General features: G+C 39.0%; 1 protein-coding gene across 5 annotated transcripts in view; it reads left to right on the top strand.

Moving 5' to 3' along the window:
* Positions 1–14,767, top strand: part of ano1a (anoctamin 1, calcium activated chloride channel a) — a 56,474-nt gene that overhangs the window by 32,508 nt on the left and 9,199 nt on the right. For 4 of the 5 annotated variants that reach the window (XM_005946251.3, XM_042213751.1, XM_005946249.3 and 1 more), the window contains 13 exons: positions 80–135; positions 728–769; positions 2,559–2,623; positions 2,868–3,002; positions 3,578–3,738; positions 4,372–4,457; positions 5,097–5,108; positions 7,885–7,956; positions 8,963–9,037; positions 12,121–12,322; positions 13,604–13,715; positions 13,940–13,997; positions 14,272–14,372. In XM_005946251.3, the coding sequence (XP_005946313.1) occupies positions 80–135; positions 728–769; positions 2,559–2,623; positions 2,868–3,002; positions 3,578–3,738; positions 4,372–4,457; positions 5,097–5,108; positions 7,885–7,956; positions 8,963–9,037; positions 12,121–12,322; positions 13,604–13,715; positions 13,940–13,997; positions 14,272–14,372 (1,177 nt within the window). The remainder of the gene's footprint in view (positions 1–79; positions 136–727; positions 770–2,558; positions 2,624–2,867; positions 3,003–3,577; positions 3,739–4,371; positions 4,458–5,096; positions 5,109–7,884; positions 7,957–8,962; positions 9,038–12,120; positions 12,323–13,603; positions 13,716–13,939; positions 13,998–14,271; positions 14,373–14,767) is intronic. The other variant, XM_005946250.3, reaches the window with a different exon arrangement.

The following is a 14,767-nucleotide window of genomic DNA, read 5'->3' on the forward strand; positions in this document are numbered from 1 at the left end:
TGTGTGTGTGTGTGTGTGTGTGTGTGCGTGTGTGTGTGTGTTTCTGAATTATAATTCTGTTAAATGTGCCTTCATGCAGGGCTCACCAGTCTGCTAGCCAATGGTGTGTACACATCTGCTTATCCTCTCCATGATGTGAGTATCACGCTTTTGGGCTCTCCCATGTTTGACTGAGAAGGCTGATGTTTATACACCACGATAATGATTATAGTTCAGTGGGTTTCCTAAAATCTACAAATACTAAGCTGCTTGTACACTATTATTTAAAAAGAAACAAAAAAAACCAAAACATTGTTTACATTTACTCTCAGCTCTCTCTGTGATTTTATGTATTTTTATGTAGCTCAGTTTAAGACGGTAATATTTTTTAATTGTGATGCTGTAATTGGGGCGGCTGTAGCTCAGGTGGTAGAGCAGGTCACCTAATAACCAAAAGGTTGGTGGTTTGATCCCAGTCTGCTGTGTGACTCGTGAATCTACAAGTTGTGTAAAGTGCTGTGTGTGTGTTTTTAGTTCATGGTGTATTGACTTTTATTTCCATGGTGTCTTTCTACTGTTTCATTTTATATCTGCTGTGATTTTGTTGTTTAATTGCTTGTAAAATGTAAATAAAATGTATTATTGTTGTTATTTTTACCAATATTCCTTTTCTACCTAAAGTCAACTAGGGAGGCTGTTATACAGTGGAAATGTGTATAATACTGAATATGAAACCTGTGTGTTACAGGGAGACATTGAAGGGGTGAGTGCAGAACCTAATGACAGGAAGGTAAGTAAATACTTCTTTGTAACAGTATTACACCAAAACATAGTCTATTAAAAAAAATCTCACTTATATTCAACCTAAACTGACTGATGACAAAACTGTGACCTTACACCCTGTTTTTAACTGACAATGGAGTTTGGAAGCTATCGTGGAAGCTCAAGTGAAGTAGAAAAGCACTACGTAATAACTAATAACGAGTCCATTTAGCATTACAGATACTGAATTAACTATCATGTATCTGGATGCACGCTCAATCTTCCAGGTAAGGAAATCACAAAAGGTTGATTCTGTTCATCTGGACGTTTTCAGTGGGAGAAACGTGTCGTCACTCGTCCAGGTGACTTCTTCAGTCTCAGCTGACTGCAGGTTTCCTCTTCCTCTGATGATTGCACATAAATGACACTTGATCAATGGCCATGAGTCCCATTCACAGAGAGTTGGGGAATGGCTCCAATCACAGCACTGTGAGATGGTGAAAGATGTACAATTAGACCCCCTGCTCGATTCAGAGATGGTCTCTCTCTTTTCACGTAAATGGCCTCCTTGACTCACCCTTAAACCAGCGTTCCTCCCTGTCCAGGATATTACATCCTCATCATTGAAAGAGTGTCCACTGGCCTGTAGGTGTCACCCACATACCTGAATCAGTGACTTGGTCGTGTTCCTGGATAGGATAACATGGCCCTCTTTTCTACTTCTTCTATGTACAAGTTGGCCACGATGGGTGAAACTGGGGAGCCCATGGCACACCTGCGTTTCTGTCTGTAGCACCGGCCCTTGTATGTGAAGTAGGTGGAATGAAGACACCGTTCAAACACACATGGTCGATGCTGAGATCGGGGTCATCCTGTAATCTCTTACGCACTACGTCGACTGCTTCAGTGACTCGAACACAAGTAAGAGAGACGTAACATCATACAACACCATGGTTTCATCTGCCGCCATAATGACATCTCTCACCTTCTCAACAAAATCTGAAATGTTGTGGATGTGGTGCTCAGAGTTGCCCACCAGCGGGTTGAGGACTGAAGCCAGAAACTTGGAGATGTTACAGGTGACAGAGTGGATCATACAGACTATTGGTCTTAAAGGTGCACCCTGTTTATGTAACTTTGGTAAACCTTTCAGACTTGGTGTAGCTTCCCTCTGGTTATATTAGTGATCAAAAACTGCTCTCACAGCCATTGTTCATGTAGTGGGCTGGTTTCAGTCGTTGTGCAAATGTACTGTTTATAAGGTTGGGGAAACCTGCAGTCAGCTGAGACTGAAGAAGTCGCTTGGATGAGTGACGAAACGTTTCTCCCCCTGAAAACGTCCAGATGAACAGAATCAACCTTTTGGGCTAACTGTCATGTGCTGTCCCCCTGCTAGAATTAGGAAATGAGAATGTGCAGAGCTAATGCAGCCAACTGCTTTATAACTGCATCATATAGCCGTTGAGTGTGGGTATGACTATATATGTGAATGGTTGTCTGTTTCTGTGTCAGCCATGTAATAGACTTCTGATCCCCGAACCCCCAATAATGAATGGATGGATGATTATGAAATTAATCAATAAATTTCTAAATAAATGTTATTGCATTAGGACATATAACGTGAAACTGATAAAAACTGATTCAATTCAATTTTATTTATATAGCGCCAAATCACAACAAAAGTGGCCTCAAGGCGCTTCATAGATAAAAACTGATAAATCTGCAAAAAAATAGCCTCTAATTCTTTAAAAAAAAAAATATATATATATATATTTGTAGCATGTGATATATTTATTGAGTCGTGCTTCTGTTCACAGCTCCTGTACGAACAGTGGGCAAGCTACAGTGTCTTCTACAAGTACCAGCCCATTGGACTTATCAGGTGAGATCCATATCTGGCATAAAATTGCTGACAGGAAATGCAGTTTGCAAAACCACAATTTATTTGTCCTCTGACTTTAAATTGAGGAAATTAATTTTAATCAGATAGGTCTTGTAATTATGACTTTAATAGTGGCATACATGACCTATTTACATGGAATTAAGCTCAACTATTCAGGAATCACAGTTAATTTCGCAGTGATGGATTTGACAGTGATGTGACCTCTGTATCTCCTCTCACCCAGGAAATATTTTGGGGAAAAGATTGGACTGTATTTTGCCTGGTTGGGAGTCTACACACAGATGCTGATCCCTGCTGCCATCATTGGAGTAATTGTATTTCTCTATGGCTGTGCTACTGTCGATGATAACATACCTAGGTACGCTGGACATATTTATTTATTTTTTATTGCCTTTATTGCAAGTGTCAGCTTGCTATGATTCCAATTCTGTCTAAAACTCACCGCAGGTACAGTAGGTAACATTTTTGTGATTTTTTTTGACCTGTTGACATTTGCATCACAAACGGAGTGAACAAATTTCTCATTTTCATGTCTTAATAACAAGAAGAACGTAGCCAGGAGTACAAGAAAGCGTAGGTCTACAGTAAAGAGAGAGGTGGCAATGGAAAAGGCTTAGAGTGAGTTGTATGTGGAGCTAGAAGCTAAGAAACGAGAAAAGGACTTGTACCAAGCCAGAAAGGGTGTGCAACAGATTTTAGGTTTGACAAAAATGGAAATGTGCTAAGAAATGACGGAAATGTGTTGAGAAGATGAACGAAGTACTAGAGGACTGTTGGTAAATCAGGAGGTGGAGAGGATTAGTAAGGAAGAAGTGAGAGTGGGATGAAGAGTGCATAGGAAGTATAGCAAGTTGGTCTCAGTAACAGACGGGAAGGTGTCTCCGGCTTTTGGCTTAGACTGATTCATATCTGAAATCTATTCTTTTTTGTTAGCATGGAAATTTGTGATCCCAGAAACAATATTACCATGTGTCCACTATGCGACCAAGCCTGCAGCTACTGGAAGCTGGTAACAGCATGTGGCACAGCCCAAGCCAGCCATCTGTTTGACAATGCAGCCACTGTGTTCTTCTCTGTCTTCATGGCTCTATGGGGTGAGTACAAATTGCTGTCCAAATATATAGGCAACAACCAGAAAATATGCAGACCACCAACAAATAAAGCTCGTGCAGCAAAGCATCGCTAAAACTGTACCAAATTCAAGACTGCATTGTCTGTAAAGGTTCTCAGTCATCCAGGTCATCGTAGTCTAAGGAGCTCGGAACAGAGGACTGTATTAATTTAAAGCTTTGATCTATGGAACCAGCACCTTTGTTTCAGTGCATTTTTAGTGCCGAATACTGCCAGACTTTATATTTCATATTTTATATTAAGAAATATGAAAGGTGCAATCATACAAGTGGAGTCATCAGCTGTGAGCAATGTAACATCAGCACATCTTATTATGAACCCCTTATATGAATTAACAAAAAGCATTTGGAGGATTGTAAAATGTACATGATTTCCAAATAGTTTTATAAATCCGTACTTTTTACATAAAGGCACTGCTTGCTGTTGATTATGTACATTATGTAACAAAACTTGCATAACCTTATATGAACAGGTACAATAAAAGTATAAAATGTTCATACTCTCTATGGTTGCCATTTATATATACGGAAAATAGCAAGAAACATGTTGCAGCTGGTGTCCGAGCATGCGTTGAGTGTGTGTGTCTTATTATGTAGCTGTTCTCTTTATGGAGCACTGGAAGAGGCGGCAGATGAGACTCAACTATGTCTGGGACCTCACAGGGTTTGGAGAGGAGGAGGAGGTGAGATAACCCCACATGTGTTTTAATGCACAGAGCATAATTGTTACCTAGTGTTAATTAGTAAATAGTGATAATGAATAATAAGTTTGCACTTTTTGCACAAGTTCTTTTTCTGTGCAAATATTACTGTCCATCTTTTTAATGTTAATGTGCTAATTATATTTTTAGGACCACAATAACTACAAAACCTGCACAGTTTGTAGTATAAACGTGTGATGCAAGATGCTAGAAACACAAATGAAATAGAAACTTGAAGTTTGTTGTTGCAGTGCCATATGTGCCAGTTGATCTTTGCTCGTTTTACAAAGTGCTTTGGTCAAACATGAAAGCAGATGTTAAGGTTTAACAACACTCTTCTTCAAACAGAGACAAATATGGATATAAAGGATACAGGAATCTTCTATGCAGCTATCTTAAAAACACATTCCCACAGTAATAAGTAACATAATGGTTGAGATAAGATAAGGTTCCCACACAAACCTTTAGGAGTGAATGTCTTTTAAATTATAATGTACACAGTACAATTCAATACAATATCATATCATCATTATATTACTCTTAAAAAACATGAAATGTTTTTAACTTGACACGTAATCTGATATCGCTTTTATGTTCTTATGTGTTTGGTTTACTTCACAGGGGGAACACAAGGTTTGACTTCTTTTTCACTAACTGTTACAGATCTGTTCTGAAACTACTTTTCTTCTCTTTTAAGGTGTCTAACAGTCTCCATGTGGTCTTTTTACCTGACTTTGTCTCTGTGGTTCAGTTGTGTTGGCTTGACTATCTTTTGAGGTTTGTTCTGAAGATGTGGTCTAGTTAATTAGTTGATCAATACAGCAGTCTTGGCATTTCTAGGACTCACAGCTCGGAAGTTGTCTGACTTTTATCTTTTTTATCCATTTTTTTTATTTTTAGTGGGAATAACTTAGAAATGACCACATTATGACATTCTTGTTTCTTCCTTGTCACCCTGCTATTACAGTGTTATTACGGAGCTGTATTTCCATATTATTACCCCCAGTTTTGGCGCTCTTATTATCCTATTACGGTAATTTCATGGTAATAATACTCAACTGTAACTACTGTTGCTACCATTATATTACCTGCATATTAAGTGGTTATTACTTTAGTAATTGCATAGTAACGAGTTAGAAATTACCATATTATTACTCTTGTTACCTACTATTACCCCTTTATTACTGAGCTGTAATAGCAAGTGCTACCAATTCTTGACTTTTAATCTTCTTGAAATAAAAATCTCAAATGCAATGAGGATTCAATACAGGCAGGATATTTTGGCGCCATGTTTGATGTGTATTTAAAATGGTTTAACAATTCATTGACTGAGACACGCCTTAGATGAAGGAGCAACTAAGAATGTTCTAGAGAAGCTGCTAGCTGACCTTTGAGTTCAGAGAGAGCAAATGCAGGTAGAAGTCTCTGAGAAGGAAATGGAGCCAAGCTATGAAACATAAAAAGCTTGTAATCAGATGAATTAAGGTAAAGTAATTCAGTGTTATTCATGAGATGCTGTAGCCCAGCACAAGGTCCAGTGTAGTTGGCTTTTGACTGACTTTTCAAGATTAAATGTCTCAAACATGGTGATTAAAACGAGCAGTAAAGCTAGAAAAAGAAGAAAGAGAGCAAAGGTAATTATGTGTGGTTGTTATTACAAACGATAGCCGTCCCACCCCCATATTTGAGTTGCTAGGCATGAGTAGTTAGGGTGGCCTCTCTTTGTCAGCGGGATGTGGTATCCCATCCTTTGGCAGGACTCAGTGATGAAGAAAAATCAATGTTGTGAATAAAATACATCTTTGGGACCTCATTAAGTCAACAAAACAAAGAAAAAACAAAACCTAGTAGAAAAACTAGAATCGGTGATAAATACAGCTGAAGGTTGTGATGGCTTGCATAAAAAACTGAGTTAGCTACTGAAACAGAATTATTAGGGCAGAAATGTCCACGTACAGTAAGGCAGATGCAGAGTAAATGGTGGGGGTTCAGCACGACCTTGTGAAACATGCTGAGGAGGATTGACTTGTAGGATAGGTCGTGCAAGGTTCAGGAATGTTGCAATGCAAATGGCATCATCTGTGTAAGTGGCAAATATGTTGGTCCTTCTTGATCCAAGTCTGCAGGTTATGGGGTTCAGTTAAAGCACTGGCTTAGGTAGGTCCACATAATACAGAATTATGAACTCTTTTAGATCACTTTTAGCTCCGGTGGTACCTCAGTGGACATGTAGGCTGGTAGAATAATCTTATGTCAAATACATGTATTTTCTCCAAAATGGATCAAATAAAAAATCTCAGTGGAAATATGGAAGCAAATACATTCTTCATGTCGTCTACTTTCTGTAGTTCATACGTCAGTGTTGAAATCGACACTGTGATAATGTAAAGCAGGTTCTGAATTAATGTCTTGTTAAATATCTAGATGAGATGGTATAAAACATGGTTACTTGAAAAAGTTCAAGCTATTCCTACTTGATCGGTCCACATGAAAAATAGCCTTGTTCAGCACAGACCAGTTCTTCTGCTTACTCAGCTGTACTGGACAACATTGTCATTTTTCCTATTTGGAAGCTTGCTCATGTGTGTTTCACTGAGCCTGTGTGTCTGTACATTAGTCTGACACATGTACCTTTAGGCCACTGTCTAACCGTCAGCTTTGTTTTCTAGTGATGCAGTTTCTGTTTACGCACAGCTCCTCCTCCGCTGGGTACACATCCATTCAATTCTGGCTGCATAAACATGTATTTCTCACCATTAAAGGAACATTTCACCATCAGCTACACACGTCACTATTACACAACCATTTAATTTCATTTGTAAATTAAATGGTTAAGAGTTAAAATTTGGAAGGAAAGAATAAAAATTGGGAACCAATATAATGTTTAAGAATACCGAGAAGAAAAATAACGGTATTAATCCTAAAGGAAAAATGATATGCATCATTAATCATCATTGTTTTAAACTTTATGTAATACTTGTTTGTTCGTTTCTTTGGGGATTTTTGTTTTTTTTGGGGGGGGGGTCCCAGAAATATAAGAAATCCCCAAAATACTGCCTTTTTAATAAAGGCAGTAAATTTCTAAATGAGCTAGAAATATGATGGATTGATGCTTTCCACCTTAAAATTCTGTAAATGCCAAAATAGGATAAACAACTGGTGTAGCTGGTGTATTTCTTTCATGGTGAGTTGATACATATCTTCCTTTTCTTGTGCAGAGTTGTACAGAAACCTAAACACCAAGTGCTTATTTTGCAAAACTTTTTGCCACAAGGCTGTTTAACTTATTCCTGTCTCCATTCTGAATTCCAAATGGGATCTTCTCTTGCAAGTTTAACGTCTTGCACATTTAGTACTAATTAACAAAAAGCACCATCAATAAAAGTAACAAGCAAATGTTCTCTTCCAGGACCACAATCGAGCTGAGTACGAGTTCCGGGTCATGCAAAAGAAAGTGAAACTGGAACATTCGGACTTGATGGTAAAATTAAGTCAATTTTTTTCTGACAAAATCTTTTCATGTTTCCAGTGCTTTATGAAAATATGGATATTGGATATATCACAATTTTATTTACATAGACAGTTGCTGATTTAAAAATAGTGTTGGTTCAGTGGTTGCTGTCACGTCACCTTTTCCCAAAGTTCGAATTGATGCATGTTAGGTTAACTGGTTATTCTAAATTGCCATTGGATGTAGATATAAGCACATATGATAAAGCACTGTGTGGGAAATGGTCAATGTGGGTTTAATGTAAATCACTATGTAATATGTTGTGTTCTGCTATGTAATGACCTGCAAGCCACAGAGGTCACTACATAGTCAGAATCAGAATCAGAATCAGAATACTTTATTCATCCCGAGGGAAATTAGGGGTTACAGCAGGCAGCACGCTAATGGCGCATGCGCACTCACAAAGGAACCTTCTGACCAACTATACACAAACATCACATTGGGCAGACATGTCAGAAGGTAGGCTGATAGGAAAAAACAACGAAAATACATTACACGAGGTAAGAGGAGGAGAAAAAAACTCCACTCAGACTGAGCTCCTTAACTGGTTTTCTGAGTACAGCCTGATTTAATCTAATTGGTTGTTAATGATGTTGCTTTTGAATAAAGATAAGGCTCAGAGTGTAAGATATCCTGAGCCCCCCAAAAAATCCTTGTTATATCAAGGACACACCTTTTTCATCCTATAAACATGGAGTCATCTCAGCATCTTGACCCAATTTTAAGTCACTCAAATGTGACACTACAGCTGAGGGCAGAATTAACTCTGCTCCACTGGAGCCACTGATTTGTGTCTATGCTTGTTATATGTGCTTTGTGCAACTCCATGACCAGTGCATAAAGGGCTGCTACTGAAAGACAGAAATAAGGCAGTGGAAGGGGAATTGCACATACTAACAGAACATCTGCATCAGGTCTTAATGCCCTTCATTGTGTGTGTGTGTGTGTGTGTGTGTGTGTGTGTGTGTGTGTGTAGGATGAAAAGGTGAAGCTGACATGTACAGATAGGCTGCCTGCTTACATGACTACTGTGGTCATGATGGGTTTTATGGTGAGTACCAGTAGTCTCCCACTGTGTTCACCAACATGTGTTTCTGAAACATGAGTGATGATGTCATTGTCCCATATTATTTCTGTTTCTGGCAATACTACGTTGAAAGGTTTTTGTAAATGAGAAAGGCGAGAATATAATGTTACTGCACAAGTTTTAAGATTTGGACGACAATAATGTGCTTAATCACAAAATGAATTCAGGCTCTTATTAATTGAAGTATTGACAATATATTTGCCTACAAATACTTGAAGATAGGCACACTTCAATACATGGGGGATATTAAACCTGCTTCTTTGGTCCCCATGATAGAACAGAGAAAACCCGACTCAGTGGTCAAAACATTTATAATTCTTTATTCAATCATCAGAAGAGAGAGCCCTGCACAGCCCAAAGCCAGCTGCAGAATCTCTGACATTAGAAGCTAAACATGTGTCTCATATAGATGTTATTTTGGTCCTTGTATGTACTAGTTCCGCTTTTCTGTCTGGTTTCATGTATTCATATACCTCTGCAGCTCTACCCTAGACTACCTGTTTTTCAGTCTGGCTAAGCACTTGGTTTATCAAAAGTGGCCTTACTTTACAAATCTTCATTATTAAAGTACATAAAAACAATATAATAAGAAAATAAGCACTAAGAATATATTAATTACATGACAGTGACAAGTCAGTTTTTACAGAAAACAACTGTGAAAACTGTAATTTAGCAGAAAAACAAGTATTTCCTCATCTCACATCATAAATATGCTGTAGTTTCTGGGCAGGAACTATATTATGGAGGCGATTCATTGTTCATGCGTTTACAGCTTTAATAGTCAGTGTTTATATGCTTGATGGATGTTTTATTAACCCCTCATTTTATCAACGTAAATGTGATAAATGCTGTTCTACCCTACCAACTTACAAGAAAAATGAATACCATAAAAATGTCCTGGCTGATGTGACCTTATAACAATAAAGCCAAGTCTAACTTTTTTTAAATACATTTCACTGTTCAAACATAACTTTCAAAAGTGTTTCCTGTCCTTTAAAATACCTGGACCTTAGGCAAGGTTAAGCCACTCAAAACATGACCTGAAACGCGTACTTGCAGTTTGAAAGTTTTATTTCTCACATACACAATCATACACAGTATGACATACAGGGAAATGCTTATTGTTGTGCAATCAGTTTGACAGTGAACAAAAACAGTTATTGGTCATTATTTTGTTATTAAGTGCATGGAAAGTGTCGAGAGCCCAGTCTTACATGTTTCCCACCCTCACTGACTGGTGAGGATCCACTGACAGTGGTCCTAGTTGGTGAAAAGAGCTGAGGGGATTATACTACTGAACTACGGAAACTTAAAATGTTATTATTGTAAAATGCAGGAAGTTATACACTACTTACATGGTTAATGGCGTGATTTTTATATAGCACTTTATACAGCATGGCATGCAGACTGGAGCAGCCAGGGATCTAACCACCAACCTTATGATTGGTAGATGGCCTGCTCTGTCTAGTAGTGTGTTAGCATTCTCTTTTGCCAATCTCGAAGAAATTGTAGACATTTTACCTTTAGCACCACTTTCAGTCATTAATCCTTAAAGACAATATTAACTCCTCCTCATGCCAGTGTCTTAAAAGTTGTTTTTTTTTATACCACTTAATAAATGCAAGTACATTCCCATAACAAGGTCCTTAGAATTACAAGGTCATCAAACAACTTGGCTATGGAGCATACATTACCTTTGCAAAGCACTTTATAGGGTATTTATTATGTGATTATGTGGAATGAAATGAAGGCTGTGATTGAATATGCTGTTGTATGAAGATGTGGGTATTTAATAATAATAATGGATTGCATTTATATAGCGCTTTTCTAGACCCTCAAAGTGCTTTACAATGCCACTATTCATTCACTCTCACATTCACACACTGGTGGAGGCAGCTACAGGTGTAGCCACAGCTGCCCTGGGGCAGACTGACAGAAGCCAGGCTGCCATATCGCACCATCGGCCCCTCTGACCACCACCAGTAGGCGGTAGGTGAAGTGTCTCGCCCAAGGACACAACGACCGAGACTGTCCCAGCCGGGGCTCGAACCGGCAACCTTCTGATTACAAGACGAACACCCAACTCTTGAGCCATGATCGCCCTTAATAAATGTGTCTTCTACAAAAAACTGGAATCAAAATACTGAACATAAGCTGCTACTGAAATTTCATCAAGACCAATCTAAATGCTTCAATATGGTGGTTAGGTTAACTGGTGATTTTAATTTGCCCCTCAATATGTGTTAGATAAAGCATGCAGAATAATCCACTATGTGCTTAGAATAGAATAGAATAGAAAAGAATAGAATTCAACTTTATTGTTATTGCACATGTCACAAGTACAAGGCAACGAAAAACTGTTTGCATCCATCCAGAAAGTGCTTTAGACATAATATAGATATATTACAGAATGGGTCTATTATAGGTATGTTACAATGTACACGGTATTAAGGTATGTTATGAATATGCTATAAGTATATGTACAGGCTATGAACAGGATATAAATATGAAACTATACAGAAATATGAACTATGCAAGTTGTAAACAGAATGATTGTCTGTACAGCATTTACAGTAGTGCAGTTAAGAAATATGTGGATTTCCACAGAGGTATATAAAGTGCTGGTGGTTGTGAGTGGTGGTTCAGTCCATGTTGTTATTGTGTGTTTGAGGGTACAGTTGTCCATTTGTTTGTTTTTGTCCATTTTGTGTGTGTTCAGTTATAGGTGGTTGTGTGTGTTCAGTCCATGAGTTTAATGTGGGTCAGATGTCAGGAGGCAGAGCTTGAGAGGGCTGTAAGACTAGAAAAGGGCTCTCAAAAAGGCCTGTCCATTAAGTTGTCACTAGAGAGTTTTTGATGTAAGGGTCCTTGGAAAGGGACTTGATCCCCTAGAACGCAGAGCGAAGATCATTCTCTGGGAAGTTGGGTTTGTTTTGGTCTCACGGTGTTCACTGTGTGCCGCAGGGTCAGTAGCTGAAAACCAAGCTTTTTCCGTGTGGACGCATTTAACCAACACAGTTATTAATTCTGCCTCTCTTGTATTTTAGATAATTGTGACGTTTGTTATAGTCTTTGGAGTCATCCTGTACCGGATTAGCATTAGGGCAGCGCTGCACATGAGCAGCCACCCTGTAGTTCGGTATAATATCCGAGCCACAGTCAAAACCACTGCTGCCATCATCAACCTCATCATCATCATCATCTTGGATGAAATCTATGGAGCCATTGCCCGCTGGCTCACTAGACTGGGTGAGGCACATTTTGTTGGATTGATGTTCTTACCAAATATTATTTTCTTCCTACTGTTTGTAGTAGTATTTGTATGCCACACAAAAGGACTTTAGAACACAAAGTGTCATGATAGGCTGTGTGCAGGAAAGGACCCAATCGCAGGACTCTCAAAGACAGGACTTAACTCAAAACGCAGCATCTGTTGCTGGAAAAACTCCTCATAAATAAAACTGAAACAAAACAAAACTCTGCACATAGGAACTGAGCCACTAAACCGGAGTACAAGCCAAAACACACAGCACACAGAGGGTAGCAACATTAATGACGTGACAGAGAGCAAAGAGAAACACAGGGCTTATGTACACAGAGGGATAATCAGGGAATGGGAAACAGGAGACGCAGCTGGGAGAAATTAGGCCTAACGAGACAGGGGGAAGCCGAATACACTGACATAAGACATGGACCTTCAAAGTAAAACAGGAAACAAGAAACAAATAACAAAGACGCAGACGTGACACTGAACTAAATCTAGAACAATAATAATCAAAACAGCACAACTAAAGAATCAGAACATAAATCCTAATACAGAAAAAACACCAAAATATAAGAAACAGGAAATGCTGGGTCAAAATGACCAAGAGCCATGACACAAAGTCTTTCTTTTTATCAGTCCTTTTTAATTTGATTATCTGAAGTAGGTTGTGGTGGCAGGAGGGTGTTCCTGGTACCCTTTTCTCCAGCAGTGTTTTCATTAATCCTGGGCAGAAATACCAATCCCCTTCCAGACCACATGAGAGATAATAAAGAGAATTATGGGTCTTCTCTTAGTTTGGTGTGCATGGTAAACATGCCCAAATCTAGCCATTATGGACATGCAACAATTACTCTGAGCTGCCTTAAAAGTTCTCTAAGCCCGAGCGCCACCTTAATGAGGCGAAACGTTGTAGCTTCTCGTGTCCATGATATCTTTCTTTCAGACATTACCTTGAGCTTGTGGCCAAACGTGAGCGCTAGAATATCTTCAGCTCAACAGTCTAGAACAACAGCTGCATTAGTGCAGATGTCATTCCACCTTCTCATTGTTTGTTTAGACATCTTTAAATTTGCTTGGGGCTGCAACAGCCCCCACAAATGTGGAAACCATAGAAAGCCGAGGATGTCTCATCGACAGTACAGCATTAGTCCTATAGATTGCTACGTCAAGCACCATTTATGCAATCTCAGACTAATGTCCCCGACATAGGACGAGAATGGCATCTTAGGAGAGTCTAACACTACATCGACTGTGCGCTTTTTCAGAGGTTCCAAAGACGGACAAGAGCTTTGAGGAACGCCTCATCTTCAAGACTTTTATCTTGAAGTTCGTCAATGCCTTCACACCCATTGTCTACTTGGCCTTTTTCAGGGGCAGGTAAAACAACAGTTTCACACATAATTTAGTTTCAGATCATTTTAGTCAAACTAAACTGGACTGTAGGGAAATCAAGCACTATAATGTGTTACTGACAATGCACACACAGCTTTATCCAACTCACTGTTGTCTGCAGATGTTTTGCTGGAAGAAGGAAACATGATGATTCTGTAAAGTCAATGCTTTCTTTGTCAGACTTTGTGACTGTGGTTTTGTTTTTATAGGCTTGTTGGGAGGCCTGGAAACTACTTGTATGTTGTTGGGTCTTACAGGATGGAAGAGGTAATCCACTTTAAATATGCTCAAGAGAAGAGAGGGAGGGAATGGAGCCAGTTGTCTCTAGATAACAATTAACAGCTAGATTAGATGGTGCTTTATGATGACTAAGAGCACACAGTCACCTTTATTTTTAGTTTAACATTCTCATATAAAGATTAAGGGGAAAAAATCCTGGTAACTAAGAGTAAGTTAAATTTTACATTTCTTTTCTCAAATGGTCTGTTTCGAATGTTTCACTATTGTCTGTTTCTACATTTGTTCACTGTCTCTCCTACAGTGTGCCCATGCAGGTTGCCTCATGGAGCTGTGCATTCAGTTGTGCATCACTATGCTAGGCAAACAGCTCATCCAGAACAACTTGTTTGAGATTGGCTTACCGTGAGTGCAAAACAGAGACTGCAGCAAGCTCAAAAACACACTTGAACACAGATTGAATGAGGGATCAGCATCAAATCAAATCAGTTTTATTGACACGTTACATGTGCTGATACACTGGTACAGCACACATGAGTGAAATTCTTGTGTGCAAGCTTCACAAGCAACAATGGTGTGCACAGATCCCACTGTGTGGGTTCAGTAAGTCACAGATCACATAATGCACACCCACTCAGTTATGTGTATGTCTGAGAATACTGCTCGTCTAGTTTTCATCTACATTTCCCTGGAAACCAGACAGCACCTTGCTGAACTGTAAGCCTGTAGTCTGCTCAGCCTCTCTGTGCACATACACTGTGACTGAGGTTTATGCCACATGTTTGGCTCTTCCAGCAGTG

Source organism: Haplochromis burtoni, unplaced genomic scaffold (assembly GCF_018398535.1).
Source record: "Haplochromis burtoni strain Fernald_Lab_line unplaced genomic scaffold, NCSU_Asbu1 Contig_477, whole genome shotgun sequence".
Lineage (NCBI taxonomy): Eukaryota > Metazoa > Chordata > Actinopteri > Cichliformes > Cichlidae > Haplochromis > Haplochromis burtoni.